The sequence below is a fragment of the Bos mutus genome, chromosome 10 (assembly GCF_027580195.1).
Source record: "Bos mutus isolate GX-2022 chromosome 10, NWIPB_WYAK_1.1, whole genome shotgun sequence".
Classification (NCBI taxonomy): domain Eukaryota; kingdom Metazoa; phylum Chordata; class Mammalia; order Artiodactyla; family Bovidae; genus Bos; species Bos mutus.
The window spans coordinates 91,207,512-91,229,709 of record NC_091626.1 but is presented as its reverse complement, the minus strand read 5'-3'; the positions used below and the strand labels follow the sequence as shown (position 1 = coordinate 91,229,709).

Sequence of the window (22,198 nt, the reverse complement as noted above, 5' to 3'; positions counted from 1 at the left end):
GGCCAAAATATTGGAGCTTCAGCTTCAGCATCATTCCTTCCAATAAATACTCAGGGTAGATTTCCTTGAGGACTGACTAGTTTGATATCCTTTCTGTCCAAGGGATTCTCAAGAGTCTTCTCTATCACCACAGTTTGAAAGCATCAGTTCTTTGGTGCTCAGCCTTCTTGATGGTTCAACTCTCACATTTGTACACGACTACTGGAAAAATCCTAGCTTTGACTATACAGACCTCTGTCAGCGAAGTGAAGTCTCTGCTTTTTAATACACTGTCTAGCTTTGTTATAGCTTTTCTTTCAAGGAGCAAGCCTCTTAATTTCATGGCTGCAGTCTCCATCTGCAGTAATTTTGGAGCCCAAGAAAATAAAATCTGTCACTTTATTTACTAATAATTTTTTTTTGTTAATAAAAACATTTATTTTGCATTTTATACAGAACAACCTGAAGTCTGCATCATGACAGTTACCCAGGGGTTTACAGACAGTATTATCCATCTCAACAGCATGGTTCTGGGGATTAGGAATCCACACAAACACAGGCAGGAGTTGCAAGGGAGGAAGCGGGGCACAGCAGGAGTATATTTTTAATCCTTTCTTAAAAAGGCAGTAAAACCTTCTGAGTCACTTGAAACCTGTGCATATGGGGATTCTAAAACAAACAGTGTACTGTGAGCTCTTGGGGAAGGGACAGGATAAGAACCTTGATAAATAAAGGGATATTGGCTTGTGGCAGGGGATGAGGAGGGAGGTTTACTATTTTTAATGTCCTCAGCCCCAGCACCTGATAGTCAAAGGAGACCATGCCCAATCTTAAAAATCATTTCCCTGTTCAGAAAGAGGTACTAGTACTCCTGGGATCAGGCCATGAAGATATCATGCTGGTCTTTCCTAAGTCCCTGTTCTATAGCCCATAGCATATTAAAGGGGAAAAAAAAAAAAGGTCAGAGGGTAGTGGTTTGTGTTCCAAGGAAGTAAAAACTTAGTTCACATTAAGCACTGATAAAGCCAAATAACTAGGAAAGACCACATAATAGACAGTGCTGTATATACCCACTGAAAAGAGGTCTCTAGGAAAGACCAGTAGGGAAGGTCCACAGCAACCTTGGCTTGAGGTGCAGCAGGTATAGAAAGTCTGGAAAGAGGTGAGTATTCAAGTAATGGGGAATAGAACACTCCTAGATCTTAATTTTAATAGGATAATTTTAAAAAAGAAAAATAAGAAAAATAAAAACCAAATATTGGTTGCCAGTCAACAACAAATACCATGGCCTTTATGATCATCTGGTAGCTTAACCAAAAAAAAAAAAAAAAAGGCCACAGCATCACCCAATAGATCTTGCTAGGAAGTGTCTGTGTGCATGGGAGAAGTTAATGGGGCTTAGTACAGCTGACAATCCAACATGATTCCTATGGAAACAGAAGGGGTAGAGTCCTGGTTTGCTGGTCTATTAAAGGGTGGACAGAGTAGAACCAAAAGTTCTGAAGTGATGGCAAATTCTCTGCAACCAGCTTTGACCTAGGGAAAGAGGAGCCAGATTCCCACTCTGAAGATGGGGGTGAGGTGAAACCTAACCCACACTACATGCATTAGTCCTGGTCATCCTACAGTTGGTGGGCAACTCACACCAGGCAGGGGAAAGGAGCTGGTCAGGGAAGAACGGGTTACTTTTCTTCTTTTAAAAATCTTAATTTATATTTTAACCTCAGACTTATCATCAGTGCCTCAGATACAATTTAATCTTAAGTCTTTAAAAACCCTGAAACAAAAGTATACTTTTTTTTTTAAAGATCCCTCACTCTCTGGTGGATAGTTTCCTCCCCATCTTCAGTTTCACCCTGACTTAGAGTCCACAAACTTCATCAGACCATCTGTGCTCATGGACTTGGGTCTCTCTAGAGGGAAGCCTAGGGCTCGGCTCCAAATGAGCTGTGCTAATACACCTAGTGCCCGTGATACCCCAAACAGGACTGTGTAGTAATTCATCTCTGTCATGCCATAGTACTGGAGCAGCACCCCGCTGTGAGCATCTACATTGGGCCACGGATTCTTTGCCTTGCCCCGCTCTAGGAGGATATTGGGCACAATCTTGTACAGCTGAGCAACCAGCTTAAACATGGGGTCCTGAGGCAGGTGTTTCAGAGCAAACTCTCGTTTACAGGTATATTGTGGATCAGTCTTCCTTAGTATTGCATGGCCATAGCCCGGGATGACCCGTCCTGAGTTGAGTGTGTTCCAGATGTAGTCTCGTAACTTCTCATCTGACACATCCTTGCCAACTTCCTTCTGAAGTTGTGTCAGCCAAACAAGCACTTCCTGATTTGCCAGTCCATGCAGGGGCCCTGCCAGCGCATTCATGGCTGCTGCAAAGGACAAATAGGGGTCTGAAAGGGCACTGCCCACCAAGTGGCTGGTGTGGGCACTTACGTTGCCACCTTCATGGTCACTGTGGATGGTGAGGTACAAGCGCATGAGCTCTGTGAACTGAGCGTCAGTATAGCCTAACATGTTGGTGAAATTGTGGGACAAGTCCAGCTTAGGGTCAATGGCCCCAGTACTGCTGCCCTCTCGGTACAGGTTCCAGTAGATCTTTGCTGCAACACAAGGAAGCTTTGCGATCAGATCCATACAGTCTTCGTAAATCAACTCCCAGTACTTGGTTCAGTTGATACCCTCTGAATATGCTCGGGCAAAGTTACTTTCACTGTTGAGAGCTGTAACAGCTGCACTGAGCTGAGACATGGGGTGTAGATTAGTGGGAAAGTTGTCCAGCATGGTGACCACGTGGGAAGGCAGAGCTGCCCTCTTTGCCCACTCCTGTGAGAGCCAAGATACCTGTTCCTCTGTTGGGATTTGTCCAGTTACCAGCAGCCAAAATAAGCCCTCTGGCAAGGGTTCTTCGCCCCCTTTAGCCTTTGGCAGCAGTTTCTGGCATTCAGGGATGCTGTAGCCTCTAAAATGGATGTCCTCATCAGGATCAAGAACTGATGTTTCATATACCAATCCCTTCATGCCTCGCATGCCACCATACATCATGTCCACAATGATCTGGCCCACCACCGTCTTGCCATGTTGCTGCCCGAAGGCCTTCACTCTGGTCTGCTCCTTAGGTATCACATCAGCCAATATGTCTTTCAAATTCGTGGAAGTGCTTCTTCCACGAATTTAAATAAATATTTTTTAAAAATAATTGCCTAACACCTATAAACTGCAGCCCCATCTCTCTCCTATTATTAAAAGACAATATATGATACAATTTGAACATTGGCAAGTCTGGCTTTTTACTGGCTGTGAAGCAGTTTAATCAGTAATCTGCAATTAAAAAAAAAATGATTGTATATACCCCACTCCGCCCGAAAAAAAAAAAATCTGCAAGAAAGCTTTTCATTGCTTTTTTAAAAATACCAGAATTGAGCAAGCTGTGGAAATCCTCCAGGACTATGGCTTTGGAGGAGTTATCCTTCACTATGAGTCACAGTACAGATTTTTACTGAAGTCTATTTGATATGATCTCTGATTTATATTGTGCTTGGGAATCCACTTAATGGGGGCTCCTGACAAATGACACCCAGCTTTATTTGTGACAATTGCCAGAGGGATAGTCTGCATGATGCATTCTGATAGCTCCTAATAAATGATAAATGTGGCATTGAGTTTGAGTGTGCATAGCACACCTGGCTCCGCAAACCCACACAGCTGTTGACAGGTGAGAACACTTGTTTACCTGTGTTACTGGCATTTGCTCATGTGAGCCGTCTTCCCGGGTTTACCACCGCTGCTAAATGAGGCAAACTTATCTTCATAGCCGTGTTCCCAGTGTCTGTGCTTTCCTGCCCTGCTTAATTTAGAAGAAATCGGTGTAATTGAAGAGTGACTTTCTTACAGCTCATTTTGGTTTGATCTTCCCAGGAGTGGGGACTTGGTTTCCAGGGCACATATCTGTTTACTCTGGGGTTTCTGCCAAAGAAGAGAGTCTGCCATACCAGCAATGCATTTGCAATGATCAGACCTTGCTGGAGGGAAGCGTTCATGAATTGGAAAACTGCCTGAATGTATCCAGGAAGAAAGTTCAGAGAGTGGAGACGAAGGGAACTCTTTCTCCCTCGAGCATTTTACAGCATATTACGGTTTAGATTCATCTGGCAAAGTTTAAAATCAATGGTCTCTCCCTGGGTAATATTTTCTTTGCAACAATTCTACCTCTATACCCTCGAGGATCAGGGTTTCATGTTGGTTATAGGAGTTAAACTTCACCTAAGCTTTCAGGGGGAAAAAAAGGATACTCAAAGGGTTTTTGATACAAATTCCTGTAGCTGTACTGTGAATGTTGTTGGCATGGAGACGATTTGACAGTATTTGGGTTCTCTTTTACAGCCGACACCAGCAGTACACGATTCCCCCCTGTCACTGAGGAGGTGTTCCCAGGCCTGAACGTGACTTGTCATTGGTACAGACCACGATTCCCCCCTGTCACTGAGGAGGTGTTCCCAGGCCTGAACGTGACTTGTCATTGGTACAGACCTCAGTGTACAAAGACACTGCTGAAGTGAGACCAGTTTGTCCTTATCTGGGAGGAGGGCACACAACAGGCTCAAACGGAATTGGATCCGTTAGGTTGTGAGGGGTGAACGGAGAAGGGGAGCAAAGTTCAACATCCCTCGTAGACCATGATTAAGGAGCAAAGAGCAGGGCAGAGAACACTTGGCTAAGAACAACTCTCCCGCAGCCCCATGTGACAGGCTTCTGTACATTATTTAATCATGTAGGTCTCACTAAAACTGAAAGAACATTCCGTCATCAAGCAAAAAAAATTTTAATAATTTTATCCATATTTTAAGGACAACTGTTATGAATAATTAAATCAGGTGATGCTTTGACAAGCCAGATCTATATGCCAGGCCTATACATGTGTGCTCAGTCATGTCTGACTCTGTGAGACCCCAGGTACTGTAGCCCCCCAGGTGCATGCCTCTGTCCATGGCACTTTGCAGGCAAGAATACTGGAGCAGGTTGCCATTTCCTCCTCCAGGGGATCTTCCTGACCCAGGGATCCAACCCATATCACCCGCATCTCCCTCATTGGCAGGCATATTTTTCAGCACAGCGCCACCTGGGAAGCCCATTGGCAAACCAGAGATGATTCTACTGAAAAAAAAAAATCACAAGAGTTGACTACATAAAGGGAGACCCTCAATAGCAAACCAGGTTTCTTAACCAAATGTAATCTTGTTATCTCTGGGCCACTTCTTTCTTAGCAATGGTTATTAATCCTTTATACAGTGCTATTTTCCCGATGTTATTAAATCACCATAGATGATTAAGATCAAATATTAGAACCTATTTATAAAAGAGCAGTCAGTTGTTCTTGTTCTGAAGCCAAACTTAGGATCCTCTCATGTTCTTTATAATTAGTCTCTTGGCTCAGATTATAGCTTCGCCTCCTCTCTGCTGTTTCAGAGGCTGGTGTCACTGTGAGAAAGACAGGCAGGCCTCATCTTGAGTACACTCTGCTTGGTGATGGCAGGGTTCTAGGGAAGAAACCACACTGTAGGCTGACTTTTAATTGCAAAATTCCTTACAGTTATTTCTCCTTTGTCTCTCAGTTAATGCTGGTGTTACAGTATAAACAAACTCACCTAGGACATTGTCAGCAGAGCATCCCATCGCTTTCTTGAATTGACTACATTCTCAGGGAGTAAGCCGAGCAATTTCTGACACCCCGGGGTGACTTTTCCAGGTACTAATTAATCCCTGTTGGAAGGTAATGTAGAAGGATCCTCGGGGTGTTGCTTGAGATTCTGTAGAGCTGAGTACCTGAAAATTACATCGACTTATAGAAATAGAGAAACTTTGAGGGCTTTCCAGGTGGGACAGTGAGAAAGAATCCACCTGCAATGCAGGAGACGAAAGAGATGTGGGTTCAATCCCTGGGTTGGGAAGATCTGGAGAAGGAAATGACAACCCACTGCAGTGTTTTTGCCTGGAGAATCCCACGGACAGAGGAGCCTGGCAGGCTACAGTCCATGGGATTACACAGAGTTGGACATGACTAAACAGGCAGACACTTGCACACTTGAACCACAGAGTGCTCAGTTGTGTCCGATTCTTTGCAACCCCAGGACTGTAGCCTGCTGGGCTCATCTGTCTGGCAAGAGTACCGGAGTGGGTTGCCATTTCCTTCTCCAGAGGATCTTCCCGACGCAGGGATCAAACCCTGGTCTCCCGCATTGTAGGCAGACACTTTACCACCTGAGCTCCCAGGGAAGTCACCTATATACTGCACAATACGTGCCTTTGTTGTGTTTATTTGCCCATATGCATCTTTCTGAGTCTTCCACAGAAGTGTTTCCTCGCACCCTGTGGCATTAAAGGAAGGAAGAATAATAGAAGAATTGGATTAAGCACATTTCTTTAGCCTATTCTAGAATTTAGGGACCAAAAATACTAGATACAACTGAACACGTAAGAGAAAAGCCTTTGAGCTCCACACATATATAGCTAGGTAGATAGATAGAGAAAGAGAGAGAGAGAGAGGCTTCTTCTGGTTTTATAAGAGAAATATCTTTGTGTTAGATAAGATTTAATTTACTAGGAGAATGTGAAGGGTCAGTCTCTATGACATTTACCTCTCCAGAAGAATTCATTCAGTTTAATTTCTATCCCTACCACCAAGCTTGCTTCTCAATTTATTTAAACACCAACCCAGTTATACTTACTGAATTCTTTTTAAAAATGTGTGTTTATTTGGCTGTCTTGGGTCTTAATTGTCACATGTGGGATCTAGTTCCCTAACCAGAGACCAAACCTGGACCCGTGCATCGGGAGTGAGAGTCTTAGTCACTGTACCACCAAGGGAGTTCCATGAATTCTTTTTAAATCATTAGAGAAAGCCAAAATTTCAGCAAAACCCTCATCTTGTTGTCACTTAATGCAGTTTCCCATCCTTCAAGGTCTGTATTTATCACACTTCTTGCTTCCTGGGAACACACCACCGATCGCTCTAATCCCAGCCACCAACAGTGCAAGAAAACTCATTGAGTTTCAGTGTGTGTGTTTCCTCCCCCCATTTCAGATCAGTTTCCAGCTAAGAAAGAGGTCTCTTCTACATTATATTGAGAATAGAAAAAAAAAAAATCAATAAATCTCTGGAGCTGAGATGACTAGCTCCTAAAAAAAGCAGGCGGAGAGCCTTTATTAAAGGACTTTTTCATTAGAGCACTACTTCAATCATAAAATAATCATAAAGGAATTATGCAAATGTGCTGAAATCATATCATGCATGCTAACATTCAGTTCCAAGTCACTCTGAAGAGAACCTGAGATCAGACCTTGTTGGGAGAAAACATGAAGACCTTCAGAGTTAGCTGATAAGAACTTGACTGATTATAAAACTTATGACTGCCTGTGTGCTCAGTTGCTCTGTCCTGTCCCACTCTTTGTGACCCCGTGGATTGTAGCCTACCAGTGTCCTCTGTCCATGTAATCTTTCCAACGAAGAACACAGGAGCGGGTTGTCATTTCCTACTCCAGAGAATCTTCAAGACTCAGGGACGGAACCCATGTCTCCTGCATGTCCTGCATTGGCAGGTGAATTTACCACTGTTTTCCCTTGGAAAGCCCCAAGTGACTACATTAAGTAAGCACAATTTTAGCTAACATCAAATTAGGTTACTCTTCAGGGAAGAAGTCGCTGAATTGTCTGATAGAACATGCGCAAAGGTTTTAAAAATATTTACTCTTTTATCTAAAACATCACTCATTGATTAAGAAGTTACCATGTCAGACAGAATTCTAACCACTTATGTGTATTATCCCAACTAATTTCATTTATATAACAACCTTGTAAGATCCTAGTAGATTTTCCATTTTACAAATCAAGAAAATTAACTTCAGAAAGGTTAGGCAATATGTCCTGGGTTACAAAGCTGTGAAAAGCATATTTTTAAACACTATCCTATAAAATTTGGAAACTTCAGAACATCAAGCCTAGGAGACATTTCAGACATTGTTTTTCCATGTTACTCAAGCTTCTACAAATGACTCAAAACTGAGCTTCACATGTTAATGACTTGCTTGAGGTCGTATATAAAGGCTCTGCCTCCAGGCTCCTACCTCAAAACAACAGCTTTAGCAACTTGTCTTCATTCATTTACCTATTCACATGGGTCAGTGTTGTCATATTCCATAGTTTGTATTATCTCTTGCTGAGAAAATGCAGTCTCTGCTCCCAAAGTAAACTTTCTAATGATATTTTTATGCATATTTGTAGAAAAGGCAATTCTGTGACTGTCTTTATTCCAACTTGAATAAGTGAACCTCATTATGTGATGAGCCACAGTGTGCCAAGACTAACTCCACTTGAAACCTGTACTCCTGTTTGTCTTATGAAATCTTTGTCATTCTAGCTTTGGTTGTTCGGTCACTTAGTCATGTCTGACTCTTAGCGACCCCATGGACTGTAGCCCACCAGGTTCCTCCATCCATTGGATTTTGCAGGCAAGAATACTGGAGTAGTCTGACATTTCCTTCTCCAGGGGATCTTTCCAACCCAGGGATTGCCTGTGCTGCAGGCAGATTTTTTACTACTGAGCCACCAGGAAAGCCCTTGAAATCTTTATACAGAAGAATTAAGACTTCTTAGGACAGCTATCTATTAGTCTAACTCTTTTCCCCACTCCATCCATAAAATCCACAGCATTTGAACTTTTCTCTCCCAAACTTCTATGGGTCTCAGGCAAGATTGACTTAGAAGTGGTTTATGATCAGATGCAAGCATGCTCAGTTGCTCAATTGTTTCCAACTCTTTGTGACCCCATAGATTGTAACCAGTCAGGATCCTCTGTCCATGGGATTTTCCAGGCAAGAATGCTGGAGTGGTTGCCATTTCCTACTCCAGAGGATCTTCCCTACCTAGGGATGGAAACTGCTTCTCCTGTGTCTCCTGAATTGGCAGGCAGATTCTTTACCATGAAGCCACCTGGGAAGCCCCAGGTGGCATTCATGAGTACACTTTAGAAAAAAAGAACTACTTCATTTGTAAAAGTGTCAAATGTATTTGTCTCACATGCTAACAAATTGCATAGTTATTAACAATAAAATTCAGAGCTTTTAGAGATCTGTTTATAATGATGGGGATATATATATATTTTTCCTTATCATCATTCAAGGCCAGTCTATTGACCCTGAGTTAAAGGCCCGTATCCTAAAAAATGTAAACCAAACCAAAACAAGAACATAATAATAATGAGTGAAAAGTGAGTGAAAGGAAGAACGAGAGCTCTTAAACTTTGATGTTTTCTAAGACTATAGGTTGAGTTATATAAACTTTATAATTAGCCTTTAGATGAAAATCCAGGTCACAAGTTAGTTCAATTAACCTCTTGAGTGTCTCATTAATCAAAACCTGCTTAAAATGATTTTCTCATTCTTAGCACAATGTAATGTGAAATACACTATGTTTATAAATCCCCAGCAATGTTTGCTCCAGCAATGTTATAGCAGACTTTTGTGTGTTTCTGTCTTTGTTTATGTGGTTGGTTTGGGGTTTGTTTACTTCTTTGCCTTATCTTTCAAGACATTTATGAGAAAAGAATTACCTGCCCATTTCATGGTGTATACCTTTCCATTCACTAGTCCACTGCTTTAGGAAATATGAGATACATACAAAGAGGAAAGTTAGTTTAAATTTAAAATGTGTAAGTCATGGTAGACAAGCAGCTCAGAGATTGTATCAATGCTATTACAGTCACTGACAGATCTGGAGAAAGCAAAAAAAAAATATATATATATATATCAGATCAGGACAGTTGGAATCTGCCTACCATTCTCCCCTAACATGTATTAAGTTAGATATGACTGAAACAGTAACTGCAGAATTTTCTCAATCTGTCCATCACTTTACTCAACAGTAGCCACAAGGATAAAAATGACACATCTATAGGTTATGATAACTTTAAAGGAAAATGTGTTATGGTGCACTCGGTAAAATATGCAAATTATCAAGGCAGCAGAGATAATTAAATTTTCTCAAATCAGAACAAAATGACCTTCTTTGATTGAACCCCCCTTTTTTTTGGAAGAGACACAAATTCACTGCACTCATTGTTATAAGAGCATGTCTTATAATAGTCAAACTTGACAGATGTGGAAACTAAGAAGCTTGAGGATTTATAAGAAAAAAAAAGAATCAGTAAATTGAGGCAAAGAAGATGCTAGATTCCTGACATACGCCTCCTTTTCCTCTCTACTATTTCAGTTGTTTTGATAATTCTTGTATGTACATGCTCAGTCACTCAGTCATGTCTGCCTCTTTTGCAACCACATGGACTGTAGCCTGTCAGGCTCCTCTCACCATGAGATTCTCCAGGCAAGAATACTGGAGTGTGTTGCTATTTCCTCTTCTAGGGGATCTTTCTCACCCAGGGATCGAGTCTGTGTCTCCTGTGTCTCCTGGCAGGCAGATTGGCAGGCAGATTCTTTACCACGGTGCCAGCTGGCAAGCCTTTGATAATTCATGAAAGTGAAAGTGAAATCGCTCAGTCCTGTCCAACTCTTTGCGACCCCGTGGACTGTGTAGCCCACCAGGTTCCTCCGTCCATGGGATTCTCCAAGCAAGAATACTGGAATGGGTTGCCATTTCTTTCTCCAGGGGAATCTTCTTGATCCAGGGATGGAACCCAGGTCTCCGCATTGCAGTCAGACATTTTAACCTCAGAGCCAGCAGGGAAGCCCCTGATAATTCATAGGTGCTGTTAATTAAATCTAGCAGAGTGCTGTATACAATTAAGCAGAGCTATGTCAGAAGAAGTGAAAATGCTTATTTAATCAGTGGTGGATCTATGATACTCTTATTGAAAATAGATATGCATGCTTTTGTTATTTACATTTTCACTGTGACCTGACACTTAGGAAAGTGAAAGTGAAGTCCTTAAGTTGTGTCCGATTCTTTCTTTGTGACCCCATGGATTGTAGCCTATCAGACTCCCCGGTCCATGGGATTTTCAGGCAAGAATACTAGAGTGGGCTGCCATTTCTTTCTCCAGGGGATCTTCCCAACCCAGAAATCGAACCTGGGTCTCCTGCATTGCAGACAGACGCTTTACTGTCTGAGCTACTAGGGAAGCCCAGTGAAAGTTGCTCAGTCATGTCTGACTCTTTGAGACCCCGAGGACTATACAGTCCATGGAATTCTCCAGGCCAGAATACTGGAGTGGATAAGCTTTCCCTTCCCAACCCAGGGATCGAACCCAGGTCTCCAGCATTGCAGGCAGATTCTTTGCCAGCTAAGCCACAAGGGAAGACCAAGAATACTGGAGTGGGTAGCCTATCCCTTGTCCAGTGGATCTTCCCTATCCAGGAATTGAATCGGGGTCTCCTGCATCTCAGGCGGATTCTTTATCAACTGAGCTATCAGAGCTACCTTGACACTTAGTAAAATGTTTGGAAATTCAAAAGAACTCAATATTTGTAGAATTAATGACTAAATAAAATAATTAAAAAGTTATTATAGTTTATTGATTCAGTTTCTCATTTCAGACTCAATGTAAATGTCTGTGTGATATTAGTGCCACCCAAGTTGTTATTTTCTTTAAGCTAGATAGATTTCTCAGTGAATAGTTGGGCTTGAACAGATTAAAATAAAGATCTGAAAGCTCATTTTGTCACAGGTGCATACTAAACATTTTAAAGTCAGTTATCTGCCTACCTTGTCCACTGCACTGATCCTCCTTGTTTTAAGTTAAAACTAGAAATGGTGTGGGTGCACACATGTGAGTGTGCAGGTGTGTGTACACACTCACATGCATGCATGAATGCATGGTTTTCCTAACTGGACATCTTTCGATTTGGCAAACCTATTGTTTCCTCCTGGGCGATCCTACCTGCACCATAATCAGAACATTAATTTGGCTTTTAAAGTCAGCAATAAGACTATGAAATGAGCTTTGGGTTGTAAATCACTGCTTATATCCAGAATTACCAATTAGAAGATCTTTGACTTGGAGACAGTAATTTCATTTCTCTGGGCCTTGCTTTTCTTGTCAAAAATAAGAAGGACTTAATCTGTAATTACTCTCAATATTGTCCATAGCTATTTTGAGATGCAAAGAAATTTTGGGTTCTAAAGAGCTATAAGTGAGAAATTTTCTAAATTAACCAATATGGTTTCAATAAACTTATTTAAAGGGCTTCCCAGGTGACTCGGTGGTAAAGAATCTGCCTGCCAATGCAGGAAACACAAAAGTCAGGAGTTCAGTCTCTAGCTTGGGAAGAGCTCATGGAGAAGGGAATGACGACCCACTCCAGTCTTTTTGCCTGGAAAATTCCATGGCCAGAGGATCCTGGCAGGCTACAGTCCATGGAGTTGCAAAGAGCCAGACGGGACAAAGCAAGTGAGTATGCATACACGCAGCTTATTTGAGAAACACTTGTAATGCCTCTAAGAACACATCTAGTTCTATATCTAGCAGTTTGCCAATGAAGATGCGGTGGGCAAGGCAGTGTAGTGGCTGCTGTATGTACAAAGGTGGGAGTGGGGGCTTCCTCTGTCACCGCGTTTGTTGTAGCTACAAGTCGCTACACCTTTCTCTCCTTTTAGCCACCTCTTCCATCCCTGGGATTCTCCAGGCAAGAACACTAGAGTGGGTTGCCATTTCCTTCTCCAATGCATGAAAGTGAAAAGTGAAAGTGAAGTTGCTCAGTCATGTCCGACTCTTCGCAACCCCATGGACTGCAGCCTACCAGGCTCCTCCATCCATGGGATTTTCTAGGCAAAAGTACTGGAGTGGGGTGCCATTTCCTTCTCCGTCTTAAAAGTATATATTTTGGAAAACCCCTCCTAAATTAAAAGAAAAAAATCTAGGGCTAAAATACTTAGATTTGATAATGCAAATTAAATGTCTAGACAAATCATGGAAGGGTAAGGAGAAAGTATGACTTGATATGGACATTTCATTATCTTTTTCTGTACAGACTTTCACTTTCTTTTTTTTTTTTTTTTTTTAAATTTTATTTTTAAAAAAAAATCACATGCTCACAGACTTTCACTTTCTTTACTACAGATATGGCTTTGAAGTCATGGTCATGGATTATTTGTCTCTATTTGCACTGCTCAGACGGTGAAGAGTCTGCCTGCAGTGCAGGAGACCCAGGTTCAATCTCTGTGTCAGGAAGATCCCCTGGAGAAGGGCATGGCAACCTACTCCAGTATTCCTTCCTGGAGAATCCCATGGACAGAGGAGCCTGATGAATTATAGTCTATGAGGTCGCAGAGTCAGAGGAGACTGAGCAACATCACTTTCACTTTCCCACTTTATTTTTTCAAATAGCTCACTCTTCTCTAGACATCGATATTCAGCCCCTAGTCAGGAGTATGGAGAATGCAATGACACCCCACTCCAGTACTCTTGCCTGGAAAATTCCATGGATGGAGGAGCCTGGTAGGCTGCAGTCCATGGGGTCGCTAGGAGCTGGACACTACTGAGTGGCTTCACTTTCACTTTTCACTTTTATGCACTGGAGAAGGAAATGGCAACCCACTCCAGTGTTCTTGCCTGGAGAATCCCAGGGACAGGGGAGCCTGGTGGGCTGCTGTCTATGGGGCTGCACAGAGTCAGACACAACTGAATCGACTTAGCAGCAGTCAAGAGTAAACCCTAAACTTCATAGTCAATAGAGTTCCAAATTAGCTGGGAATCCCTTGCTATGGTGCACAGACATCCTTAAAACTTCTCTTTCCCAGTTTCCTGAACATAACAGCCTGCTAAGTACCTCCTACCTGTCATTCCTTTTATCTGTATTTACCATTAGTTTTAGCACATTCTTAGTCTTTATTTTCTGTTGAGCATACATTTCTCATAAGCTAGTTTCCTTTTCCTTCTCCAGTCTCAATCATGTCATGCTTAGTTAACGTTTCTTATTGAAACCAAATTTCATTTCTATCCTGTTCTCTTTTTAATTCACACTATTATGCTCACTTTGCCCCAATCACATTTAATCCTAATTTTCCTTCCTTTTCTTCTCATCTGTGGTGCAAATTCTCAACTGTTTCCTGCCTGAGTCTAAGTTAAGTTCCTGAGTCTAAGTTAAGTTCTCATCTGTGGTGCAAATTCTCAACTGTTTCCTGCCTGAGTTAAGTCAGTTCTGTCTAATTTGATTTCAAGCTTAAGGATATTCGTGTAGATGAAATTTATGACACTGTATTATAAAGAAAGGAAACTGTTGATATTTAATGTGTTAATTAGTAAAAAGAAACTAGTTCCATTTCTTTCTTTCTAAGATGTTAGCACACAACTAATCCTGGAGAGTAGTTTTAAAAAGATGTTTCAAAGAATGTAAATTGTATACTTATTGTTAGTATGGATATTGATAATTTAAAAATATATAATTTCTTGAGGGCAAGGGCCATGTATTATCTTCATAGCCTCAATAATGAAAATTAATTACAGTATCAAACAATTATTATATTCTGTCTTTAACATATCTTGTATAATTGAATCTGGCCTCTTCTATTACTTGGGTCATGACAATTTTATACATTTATCAATCTTGGTCAACAATGGATCCTACCTAATTGATTCAATTATTGATCTCTTATGTCAAGTATTTTTCTCAGCACTTGTAGAAAAATAAGTGGTTTTATATTATATATTAATTGTTTAATAATATAAATTTTCATACGTTATGTAAATATTTTGAAAATACTGCCTAAATTATTTTGTTCAACCATTAAGTTGACAAGCCCCATTCCTAGTGTTGCCTATATTTGTAGATTGCTCATCACTGTTGCTGCATGGTATTCCCTGATGTGTGTACATCATAATTGCTTGAACTGTTTCACTGTTGATGGATATTTGGGCAGTTTTCAGCTTGGAGTTATTAAAAATAATATGCTGCTATAAATATTCTAGTCCATTAATATGTGAACCATGAACTTCCTGATGTTCAAGCTGGTTTTAGAAAAGGCAGAGGAACCAGAGATCAAATTGCCAACATCTGCTGGATCATAGAAAAAGCAAGAGAGTTCCAGAAAAACATCTATTTCTGCTTTATTGACTATGCCAAAGCCTTTGACTGTGTGGATCACAATAAACTGTGGAAAATTCTTCAAGAGATGGGAATACCAGACCACCTGATCTGCCTCTTGAGAAATTTGTATGCAGATCAGGAAGCAACAGTTAGAACTGGACATGGAACAACAGACTGGTTCCAAATAGGAAAAGGAGTTCGTCAAGGCTGTATATTGTCACCCTGCTTATTTAACTTATATGCAGAGTACATCATGAGAAATGCTGGGCTGGAAGAAACACAAACTGGAATCAAGATTGCCGGGAGAAATATCAGTCACCTCAGATATGCAGATGACACCACCCTTATGGCAGTAAGTGAAGAGGAACTCAAAAGCCTCTTGATGAAAGTGAAAGTGGAGAGTGAAAAAGTTGGCTTAAAGCTCAACATTCAGAAAACAAAGATCATGGCATCCGGTCCCACCACTTCATGGGAAATAGATGGGGAAACAGTGGAAATAGGGTCAGACTTTATTTTTCTGGGCTCCAAAATCATTGCAGATGGTGACTGCAGCCATGAAATTAAAAGATGCTTACTCCTTGGAAGGAAAGGTATGACCAACCTAGATAGCATATTCAAAAGCAGAGACATTACTTTGCCAACAAAGGTCTGTCTAGTCAAGGCTATGGTTTTTCCAGTGGTCTTGTATAGATGTGAGAGTTGGACTGTGAAGAAAGCTGAGTGCCAAAGAATTGATGCTTTTGAACTGTGGTGCTGGAGAAGACTCTTGAGAGTCCCTTGGACTGCAAGGAGATCCAACCAGTCCATTCTGAAGGAGATCAGCCCTGGGATTTCTTTGGAAGGAATGATGCTAAAGCTGAAACTCCAGTACTTTGGCCACCTCATGCGAAGAGTTGGCTCATTGGAAGACTCTGATGCTGGGAGGGATTGGGGGTAGGAGGAGAAGGGGACGACAGAGGATGAGATGGCTGGATGGCATCACTGACTAGATGGATGTGAGTCTGAGTGAACTCCGGGAGTTGGTGATGGACAGGGAGGCCTAGCGTGCTGTGATTCATGAGGTCACAAAGAGTCGGACATGCCTGAGCGACTGATCTGATCTGATCTGATGTTACCATTTCTGAAGGCAGGTTGGATTCCCCTGATTTTAATTCTTCTATATAATTCAAATAAATTGCCAAACACAAAAAATAGAGATAGAATTCATCTTGACTACATATCCACTTTTTGGTTGAGCCTCATTCCTCTACGAGCTTCCCTGGGGGCTCAGAGGTATAGAATCTGCCTGCAATGTTCAAGAGATGCGGGCTTGATCCCTGGGTCAGGAAGATCCCTTAGAGCAGGGCATGGCAACCCACTTGAGCATTCTTGACTGGAGAATTCCATGGACAAAGGAGACTGACAGCCTATGGTCCATGCAGTTACAAAAGAGGCAGACATGACTGAGTGACTGAGCATGTACACACACACAAGAATTATCAAAACAACTGAAATAATAAAGAGGAAAAGGAAGCCTATATCATGAATCTAGCATCTTTTTGAGAAGGCAATGGCAATCCACTCCAGTACTCTTGACTGGAAAATCCCATGGAGAGAGGAACCTGGTAGGCTGCAGTCCATGGGGTCGCTAGGAGTCGGACATGACTGAGCGACTTCACTTTCACTTTTCACTTTCATGCATTGGAGAAGGAAATGGCAACCCACTCCAGTGTTCTTGCCTGGAGAATCCCAGGGACGGGGGAGCCTGGTGGGCTGCTGTCTATGGGGTCGCACAGAGTCGGACACGACTGAAGTGACTTAGCAGCAGCAGCAGCAGCAGCAGCAGCATCTTCTTTGCCTCAATTTATTGATTCATTTTTTTTTTCTTCCTGGGGCAGAGGAGCCTGGCAGGCTACAGTGCATAGGATCACAAAGAGTTGAACACGACTGAAGCAACTGAGCACATATGCAGGCAGGCATTCCTTACTCCCATTAGGAGAAAATGTCCTACAGAGAGTTATTTATACTTTTTCTCTTTTTTTTCCTTGAAATCTCTCCTAGCTAAAATGAAGTTTCGGATTGTCGAATTGGAGTTAGATGTTTCACTACTTTAAGCATCACTATTAATTTGAAGGAAATAAGCAATCAAGGAGCACACGTGAAGCCAAGTGTCCCCTGTGTTCTTCGCTGCACTCTCAGACGTGAAGCCAAGTGTCCCCTGTGTTCTTCGCTGCACTCTCAGACGTCTCAGACGTCCCCTGTGTTCTTCGCTGCACTCTCAGACGTGCCAAGTGTCCCCTGTGTTCTTCGCTGCCAGATGTGTCCCCTGTGTTCTTCGTCCCCTGTGTTCTTCGCTGCACTCTCAGACGTTCTATTTGACCCAGGTCAAAAGTAGTCTCAACTGAAACGGGCTTCCCTGGTGGCTCAGATGGCAATCTGCCTGCAATGTGGGAGACCTGGGTTTTATCCCTGGGTTGGGAAGAACCCCTGGAGAAGAGGATGGGAACCCACTCCAGTATTCTTACCTGGAGAATTCCAGAGGAGTCTGGTGAGCTACAGTCCATGGGACTGCAAAGAGTTGGACAAAACTGAGTGATGCATAGACATATTAACTGAAATAAAAGTTATCTCACACAAGAGGAGAAATTTAGGTAGTGAAAGGTTTCCATTCTAAATTCAAATGGTTACATATTTTATACAGTACTTTTCCAGGAACTCAGACCTTATAAATCTTGTAAAACAATGATACTCTACCAAATTAATTCAATGAGTAAGAACTCTCCTCCAGTACTATAGGTTTATTTGATAAAATATTCTTATCAATGTGCTAAACGGAAAGAAAACTGGAGTCACCTGTGTTCATTTGTCCCTGGAAAGGTAAACAGACCACAAGCCAGCTGGTAATATCTTTCTTTCATACTGCGAGGGAGTATCTTTCCACACCTATTTATGAAGGCCATCAATGAAACCTAATATTTTTTTTTTTAAGTTCAGTGATTCATTCTGGATGCTTTACCTACTTATCTATCAGCAGCAGTTGACATAGCTGATTATCCCACACACTTTCCTCACTTGGATTCCAGGGCAGCATTTATTTTTCTCTGTCTCTCTCTTATTTTGCCTGTCTCACTGACCACTCCTTTTTTTTCTTCTTTATGATTGCTTCTTATCTTTGGGATGCCTTAAAATGGGAATGCACCAAAGGGTATGGTCCTTGGAAGTCTCCTCTCTTATTCCCTTTTTATTTCACACAGTCTCCTGACTTTAATTCCCATCTATAAGCTGAAGATTCCCAAATTTGCATCTTCCTTCCGGTCCTTCACCTACCTTTCTTTTGTTCCCCTAGGCTTATTGAGGTATACTTTACAAATAATATTGTATATGATTAAATAATTAATATTGAATATTTAAATTATTGTATACAACATGGTGACCTGATATAAATATGTATTGTGAAATTATGCTTTCTACCCCCACCCCCGATCTCCAGATTTATGCATCCAGATGCCTTTCTAACATCTCTATTTGTACATCGATGACCTATGTAAATTTGATATGCCCGAAACTGAATTTCCCATTCTTAATCTCAATTCAGTCCCAAATATTCATTGGAAGGACTGATGCTGAAGCTGAAACTTCAATACTTTGGCCACCTGATTTGAAGAACTGAACCATTTGAAAAGACCCTGATACTGGGAAAGATTGAAGGCAGGAGGAGAAGGGGATGACAGAGGGTGAGATGGTTGGATGGCATCACTGAGTTAATGGACATGGGTTTGAATAAACTCCTGGAGTTGGTGATGGACAGGGAGGCCTGGCGTGCTGCATTCCATGGGGTCACAAAGAGTCGGACACGACCGAGCGACTGAACTGATTCTCAAATATTCCCCTCCCATTGTCTTCTCCATCTGAAAAGATGACAACTCTCCTCCTCTATTAACTCAAGCTAGAACCATGGTGCCTTCCTTGCCCACTTTCCTTCCCTTACACTCACACTGACTCCATCATTGTCTTCTTGATTCTATCATCAACATTTATAAAGAATTAGACTTTTTTTTCCCCCCATCTCCAATTTCAAGAGTAGACTTCACTTCAAAGTAATAAAGCTTAAACTTTATAACCTTTTTGTGCCAGCTCTTTATACCCCTCTGGGGATTCAAGAGAAAGTAATCTAGCCATGGGCTGGAGGCACAGAGTATAGTCTGCACTGTGATACCCTCCAAAGGGGGGCCTGAAGCTGGGAATAGGGTGTAAGATGCTAGCAGCACCCTTCTCCAGAGCAACACTTGCTCCTGGCCGATCTTACCAGTGTCTGGACTCTCCCACTCACACCAAGGGGAACTCCCTAACAGCATCATGGTTCTTCTGTCTGCTGGGTGACCGTTATGACCCAGGCTTATCCAGCCCCTAGGGACTGACCCTGTGGGAGTGATGGCCAGGGGAAGTAAGAAACCCCAGGAGATAAAGATTAAGTCAAGATAAACCACAGTATGGGGCCATGGATTTCTCCTCTCCAGTGGTTGAGGAAGGGAGATTAAATGGCTGGAGCTTTTGAGGGCTTCCATCCATCAGTTGGCACAGCCTCAGCAAGAACCACAAAGGGAGTTGGGAAATTAAAAGTTATTTTTCTACACTGTCAAAAATAAAAGGCAAATTTTGTCCAAGCAAGTTTGCACAAAAGAACAAGTTTTGATTTTTCAATGAGAGAATTATCCTTCTATTCTCTCTACCATAAAATTGCTACATGAAATTGTGATCAAGGAAAATGCTTTTAGACATGTAGGGGAAAAAAAACAGCAGAGAAGTGTATCAGGCACCTAATAATAAGAATAATTTATAAATTTGAAGACTTTTATGATGCCTGTGTTATTTGTCAGCTTTTTAACGTTTGTAATGTCTTATATTTTGAGAGGACACCAGAGCAGCCCTTCTGCTCCTCTGCGTTGTTATCACCTGTGTCCAGAGGTCCATCAGTCTCTAGCCTGGATTAACTCAGGAGTCTGCAAACTTCCGATCTGGTTTGACCCGCCCCTCCCCGCCCCTTCCTAGTTAATTCACACAACAGCCGTCAGAGTGCTTATGTTAAACTCTAACCCAGGCCACGCCCCTCTTCTACTTGAAACCTGCCAGTCCATTCCTGTCTTGCTCAGAGTCAAAGCCAAAGCGCTTACCTTGGTCTGCTTCTTGTCTCGCCTAACTCCCTGAGCATGTCTGTCCTCTCTCTTCTCTTCCTCATTCAGCTTCATTCGGGTCTGTCTCTTTACTGCTTTGGCTACGTATCTTTCTGCCTTGGGAACTTCTTAAATGAATGACTCCCTCTTCCTGGAGGATTCTCCCCAAGACACACAGACAGCCTTTCACCTGGTCTCTTTAGGCTGCTTGTAAATAGCAGTGTCTCAGTGAGATCTCCCCGATCATCCCACGTAAAAGTGATTGTTCCCATCACATGCGACGTCTTCTCCTCTCTTTTGTTTTTCCACATACTCTTATCATCTTCTAAAACACTCTAAAGTCAGCTTTCTTATTTCTCCATTCCCTTCTCCTCTCATCGTTCCATGAAGACTGGGGTATTGTTTTCTGGTAGGTCTACTACTATTCTCTCTTCCGATATCTAAGCAATGCCTGGCACATAGTTGGCCCTCACTAAATGTTTTATGCATTCATGAATGAATAAATAATTGGATGAATGACTTATGTTTCCTGTGTTCTTGCAGACCAGAGTTTAGAGACAGAAATATCTTAAGAGATTGTTTGGAGGTTCTGGCAAGGGAGCTCAGTTACTCGTATACCCTTGACCAAACAACAGTCCTCCTCTGTGGGGGAAGGTAGTCCTCTTCGACGGAGAGTGTGGCTTCAGGAGGGACACACATGCAGAGGTGGGGGAAGAAGGGGACACCCGTCTAGCCATCTGAATCAGCTGAATCAATCCTGGCGGATCAACCAGATGACAGGTGTCACAATCAGATCAGCCTCACATACTAGAGATAGAACTATCTCAACAAATATTGTTTTGGTTCTACATGTAACAGAAAGTCGTTAAAGGTTGTTGACTGAGTAAGTAACATCATGAGACCTTTGTTTATGCAAGATGGTTAAGAAAATGTCCCTGAAGATGATCTGATTAGAGTCAGAACAGAGACAAGCAGACCAACTATTTAGGAGTATTGCAATAATGGTCTGCACTAAGATAATAGAACAGAGGCTATAGTCCTTGGCACGTTGATGCTGAAAATTTTGTAAATGACATTCTGGGGGTCTCGGGGGGGTGCTTTTCTAATTTAACCCAAATATTTAAGCTGTGTGGGAAAATCCTGAATTTAAAGTTGAATAACCAAAGGGTATCCAAAGGATACCCAAAGAATTCAAATGTAGCATTGGTGGGATGACATGTCTTCAAGATATTTCTTCCAGAAGGGTAAAGTTTAATACATAAATATGCATTTGTTACCAAAATTTTAGCCTTTGAGGAATACCTGTGAAAAATACCACCTTAGCATTTGTTGTAAAAGTACATCCATCAGTTGCGTCTATCTATAAAACAGTAGAGCATAGAGCATCTTATCACATGGGATACAAAAGAGTTGCATGGGAAGAGTAGGTGTTTCTTCAACCTTGGGTCCCAATGTCTGTGGGCATCCCCTCCCCCACAAAACTGAAGATAGCAAATTGATTTTCACAGACAAAAACACATGAGAAACTGGTGAAAAAGGAAACCAGATGGAGAGGGAGAAGGAGGGGGTGGAAAGAAATGGAAGCGAAGCACGCTGACACCTGTTTTCCAGCACAATGATCATTAAAGTTATTGCATGTTATGCCAGAAGCTTTATTTTAAGTATCTGTCTGCTACCTTCTGGGTTAAATAAATAGTTTTGAATATGCATCTCATTCAAATTACTTTCCATCACAATCAGTGACTGCAATTAAAGTTACAGTGCTGAGTAGCTTTGAGTTCTTCTAGAAAACGACAAGGCGTAAAAGCAATACTATCCCCATCTTGTTAACTCTGGAACACACCTTGCTCCTGGATGTAGTCATGTTCAGTACCTCAAAAAAATGCTCACTTATAGGGCCTGCTATTAGTATTCCAAAGTCAGTGTCACCACCACCATCATCATCATCATCACCATCATTTCATAGGGGATGAGTAACAGGCAGTTGTTTAGTCTCTGAGCCATGCCCAACTCTTTGTGACCCTGTG

At 41.8% G+C, this 22,198-nt stretch overlaps 1 protein-coding gene across 1 annotated transcript; it reads right to left on the bottom strand.

The window, feature by feature from the left end:
• Positions 1–1,288: 1,288 nt before the first annotated feature.
• Positions 1,289–20,246, bottom strand: LOC138989592 (citrate synthase, mitochondrial-like). Its single transcript, XM_070378574.1, is given in 4 exon segments — positions 1,289–3,151; positions 3,881–3,954; positions 4,198–4,251; positions 20,172–20,246. Coding segments are annotated over 4 exon segments (1,524 nt in total). The 3' UTR covers positions 1,289–1,830.
• Positions 20,247–22,198: the final 1,952 nt, after the last annotated feature.